General features: G+C 38.2%; 1 protein-coding gene across 2 annotated transcripts in view; it reads left to right on the top strand.

Moving 5' to 3' along the window:
• Positions 1 to 1,066: 1,066 nt before the first annotated feature.
• The window catches only part of terf2ip (telomeric repeat binding factor 2, interacting protein), an 8,094-nt gene continuing 3,866 nt past the window's right edge, over positions 1,067 to 5,294 (top strand). Inside the window, exons 1-6 of one of the 2 annotated variants that reach the window (XM_008408560.1) lie at positions 1,067 to 1,147; positions 2,190 to 2,427; positions 2,564 to 2,709; positions 3,348 to 3,583; positions 4,402 to 4,497; positions 4,625 to 5,264. In XM_008408560.1, the coding sequence (XP_008406782.1) occupies positions 2,201 to 2,427; positions 2,564 to 2,709; positions 3,348 to 3,583; positions 4,402 to 4,497; positions 4,625 to 5,264 (1,345 nt within the window). In that variant the 5' untranslated portion in view covers positions 1,067 to 1,147; positions 2,190 to 2,200. The other variant, XM_008408561.1, reaches the window with a different exon arrangement.

Here is a 5,294-nt window from a genome sequence, read left to right as displayed (position 1 = left end):
TCTGATCAGAAGGAGTGTCTCACACTGAACTAACAGAGTTTCTATTTTGTTTTGTTCCAGAGGTGTCATTTTTCTTAGATGGAGCAAGTTTGCAGCTAATTTGGATCATTTTTCTCTCCGGGTGGCTAACATGAATTCTCTAGAACTGTATTCTCTAGTCTGATGCATATTTATCATTTACGCTCTCTGAAAAAATAACAAACTTTTTCTGATGAAAGACCCTTTACATTTCTTATTTTTATGACATCTCTTAAAGGGGCAATGATATGTAAAATTGACTTTTTTGAGTTTTACATCATGTTATAATGTTAATTCCTCATAAAAAACAATGTTGTCATGATTCCTTCATGCATATTTGAGAAATCCTTTCATCTTTAAAGGCAACCATTCAGTTGTGCAAAATCCGTGGGTGGACCTAGCGCTGCCTTCTAGAATCAGCTCCTCCTTGGAGTTGCAGCTTCTAAGCTTCCGCCTCACAGAGCAGCTCTTCCCCATGACTCCTCCACTCAGCTCTTTCAGACTAGCCAGTAGCAATTAGCAAACACCTAGTGGAACTGCGCATCTGCTGAGTTCATTAAGCTACTTCTCAGTGCAACACTGGTAAAAACATTGTTAAAGGGGAAGGGGAAGGGAAACATTGTTACAGGAGAGATGTTGTGATGACTTCCTGAAGGTGGAGTTTTAGAAAGAGCAGGAGCTTTTAAAGAGACAGAGGATCAATTTCGAGGAGTTAAATTGTGAAGTCAATTGTATTTTAAGTTATGATTGATATAAAGCATTTTTATTTTTATATTATAACAACTGAAGGTAACACAGTTACTTGATTGTACTATAAAATGGCGCCATGTGGCTGGAAAATACGTTACTTCCCCATAATTACCTAGCTTTAATTTTCCACAACTTTCCCAAATATAATAAATGACGGATTTATTTATTTATTTATTTATTTATTTATTTATTTATTTATTTATTTATTTATTTAGTAAGTAAGTAAGTAAGTAATAATCACATTTTAGTGTAATATAAATATAAACACTAGGGGCGGTAAGTCGTCGATACTTTGTCGAAGTTCACCGAAAAAGAAAATAAACCGGAAGTGGGCTTTGTTTTGGTTTTATTCGGGGCGGGAAAGCCAACAAATTACATGGTAAATTTGTACTGGAGTTGGTTTTAACTTAAGTGTTTTCATGTACTGTTGACAAAATGTAACAGTCGCTATATAAACTCGGTAACTCGGTAAGTTTGTATTCGGGTTACGTCAAGCACAAAGTAATTAGCCAGATTTAGCTGATGGTTGTTAACCGAAAGCATCTTCTGTGAACGCTTCAAACTAACACCCTTCTGTCGCTTTTCTGTTTTGTTTGTGCTCTAAACGTGGATCGGCAAACAGCTGAGGAAGTTGATAAGCAGCTGTATTGTGTGCAAATTTAATATTTAGCATGTGTTTAAACGGAAACTCATACAGAACCTCGGTTATGTGAAAACTGTATGTGCGCTTGAATTTGAAGTAGAAATAGAAATTGATTGTATTTTGTCTGTTTTTATTTTCATGTGTTCATATGTGTGTTGATTACAGTACGATAATCTAAACTAATGCGTTATATATGCTTAAATTACGTAGTGGCTTCTGTTAAAAAATTATGTCCCACTTGTTTCTTGCACGAGTTCCTCTATGGTTGTGTTGAATTTGTCCATTGAATCATTTTAGGCTGGTTTAAGGTCGATGTCTTTTTTTATACAGAAAATGTTTTTTATGAAATACAGTAAAGTTATTGTCTAGCGAGGTATTTTGTGTTTAACAGAAATGTAAAAAATGAAGAATAGCTTTTATGAATCTGTGGCAATTGTTTTACTACTACTGCTGCTTGTGCTTGTATTAACAAAGTTCATATGCAAAACTAATATCCTGTTAATTTTTCTCTTGGTCTTAATGGAGAAAGAGAATCATAACTATCTCTCACTGTTTATTTGAAATGTGAGATTGTTAGGAAAAAAATAGCTCACAGCTGTAAATTTGACTGAACAGGAAAACAGCTTTGAGAGCATAACACATTATATTTTTTGTTAAAGTCGTATAGAAAAAAAATCATTTTTGCTAAAATATTTACGGTTAAAATGTATCGGGAGCGGTTGCTACTTCAATTGTTACTAACAGCATTTTTAAAATAAACTTTAATTTATATCTCCAGGTCTTTTAAAAATGTCATCCAGACAACAAGATCCAGCCCAGTCTATCTCTCCAGTCCTATTCCTGACTGTGGAGGGTGAACCCATGTCCTTCTTCCTGCGACCCGGTCCTCTAAAACAAAAGCTGCAGCCGCTCATCACAGCTGGAGGAGGGACGTTATGTAGAGTCCAGGTGCCTGGAGCCATCCTGCTGATTGATCCTGAGGAAAACAGCTCTGTTCTTGAATCCGATGCTCATCGGTGGGTGTTGGACTGTTGACATTTACAAATATAGTACAGTCAGTACACAGTATGGAAGGACTTTTGTGGTTTTAAAGGAGAGTGATGTGGTAAATTTTTCTTATTTGTGTCACTGGTATTTATTTTTTATTTTCAGGTATGTTTCCACCCAGTATATTCATGACTGCATTAAGAAGGAGGAGCAGCTGAATTTAGATGATTATAGACTGAATCCAAAAGCAATCCAGAGATCCTCTTCAAAATTAAACAACAGTGGGGGAAGCTGTGCTGGACTGTTAGGAGGTACAACAACAACACTTAACTATGGACTTTTTTCATGAGGCTTCAGCTTCAGATTGAAATCTGTGATTCAGATTAGAAGTAGTATAGTCTGAATCTCATTAGCTTGTTGTCTCATGCCACACTGTTTCCCAGTTATCATTTTCCACCATTTATATAATAATAAAAAAACATTGTCAAAGCAAAAACACCCTATCTCCTACCTACATAATCAAAATAAGAATATCATACTGTAAGATGGCCCAGCTACATTAGTAGTGATAATCTCCAGGAAAAATATTCGCAACATACATAGTGAAATTCTTGCGCAAGCTCTTAATTGTATGGCATCCAGGGGTGAAAGTAAGGGGGTACGGCAGGGTACTACATACYCCTAAAAGATTTAGTGGGGGTACGCAGTACCTGCAAGAGAGGGGAGCGGCTGTCTGCTGTAAAACATGAATGGGTTCACTGTGCAGCCGTGAGTGCACCCACTAATTAGCCGTATTCTATTCTAAATTCTAAATGAATACCTTTTAAATCAACAAAAGTGTCTCATTCTATTAGGTTAAATAGATTTTTATGTTTAGTTACTTTCTAAAATGATTTGATTTGTATCATGTTTTTTTATTTATAATTCCCCTCTCTTCAACGTTCATTAGGCAGAATTGCCTACACCCCTGAAGAGGATGCTGCCATTCTGAATTTCATCAGCAAGCGTAAGTCAGAGACTGGGGGCAACAGGCTGTGGCAGGAAATGGAGAAGCAGCGGGTGACCAGTCACAGCTGGCAGTCTATGAAGTCCAGATTCAAAGACCAGCTATCAAAGAACCAGTCTGCATCTACAGAGGTGGAAACCAAAGAAGACAGCAACAAGCTGCCTGAGAAGAAAACTGAGGTAATTACAGTGAAATACTGTGTAGCCCTCTTACAGATTTCTTCTGTTTTTTGTTTTAAATGTTTAACAGCATATGTTAAACAGGCTTCTACTTACAAATTCGAACATATGTTATTTTAATATAATATTATGAAATGCAAAGTATAACATTTAGTTAGTTAAAAATGTTGGCTGATCCAAGAGTTTCACACACTAAAACAAATCTGTAGCTCCTCGTGTTGTAGATCAGATAGCTACCACTGAGTGGCACCAAACTGTTAGAAAAATGTGTAGCTATTCAGCTGTATCCATGGATTTTAACTATTGGAAACACAAAAATTGGATGGAAATCTGAGTTGATGCAAAATTGAGTTTTTTGAAAATGAAGAGAGAAATGAGCTAATCAAACTAACCTGGCCCTTTTTGAAAAAACAACTTTCCCTGAAATCTAAAATCAGGTTGTGTGTCCTGTGGCGGCAGCAATAGTCATTAAACATTCCTGATTATTTCCAGTGAGTGTTTTCCATCACTGTGGGTGGATTTCGGTTGTCTCGCCTTTGCAGAATTGTTTCAATTCAGCCACATTGAAGGGTTTTTAAGGATGAACATAATGTTTTAAGTATTGCTGGAGTACTTCAGTTGGATTCTAGACTTCGACTAGGACACTCAAAGTTTTGTTGATATTTATTTGATCTTAAAGGAAGACAAGAGGGCAAAAACAGAAGAAATCTGTAAGAGTGCAAATATATTTACACCACAGTGTAGCTTTGTGCCAATAAACAAATCCAGCTGTGGGCTATTTTTAGATTATAAGTAGCTGTTCATATTTCTGCTTTCAGGCGAAGCTCAATCAGGAATCCAATGCTGAAAAATCTCCCTGTGAGGCAACCGCTGGTCCTGCTCAAACTCATTCAGCAGAATCAGATCTGACACAGGTACTGCTGCATGGGCAATCAGAACCTTGTTTAGATAGTTCATGTCATGATTTGAAGACGTGACTTTATGTGATTAGCACATTGAGCTCAAAGCAAACCAAGAGAACTGTATTTCCTGTCCCGACAGATCGATGTCCAGTCAATACCAGCAGCAGTCACACCTGAACAGGTAGAAACTCCGATAACAGCCTCTGTTACCGTGGATGAGAGCAAAACATCAGAGGAACAACCAAATATAAACATTCAATCGGAGAGTGTTGAAGGTGAAACTTCTCACTGTTGTCAAACTGAAGAACAGGCAGAGAACCAAGACAGCACAGAGACAACAGAACTGGAAAAAGGTGAACCTCTTACACCTGCTTCCCCACGAAAACATCATTTATCAAAAAACTCCCCTGCAGATCAGCTCAAACTCTCAACAATAACGAGTTCACCTAACAGAACAAAGCAAAAGCTGGAGGCATCCCCGGTGCAGGAGGAACCACAGCGTCGATTAACGCGCAGGCAGCTGGAGCTGGAGGCAGCATCTTCATCCCCCGAGCCGTATGGGAAGAAACTGAGATCAGCCTCCAGCGCGGCTGAGCAGTCCACAGCATCCCCACCACACTGGAAAAAAACTAAAGCTGCCGTGAAGTTAACTAACCACAGAACCCAAGTAGCAGAAGAGCCGCCTCATAAGAAATCCAGAGGGAAGAAAGCAGAAGCAGAGGTGGAGAGTCGGGTGGAGCAGATCAGCAGTGATGCTGAAACTAAAACTGTGCAGCCAGGTTGGACATGAATATATGATAGTTTGGTGA

The sequence above is a fragment of the Poecilia reticulata genome, linkage group LG5 (genome assembly GCF_000633615.1).
Source record: "Poecilia reticulata strain Guanapo linkage group LG5, Guppy_female_1.0+MT, whole genome shotgun sequence".
In the NCBI taxonomy this organism is placed as follows: Eukaryota; Metazoa; Chordata; class Actinopteri; order Cyprinodontiformes; family Poeciliidae; genus Poecilia; species Poecilia reticulata.
Note: the sequence above shows the minus strand (reverse complement) of the source record. Positions and strands in the feature narration are given on the sequence as shown.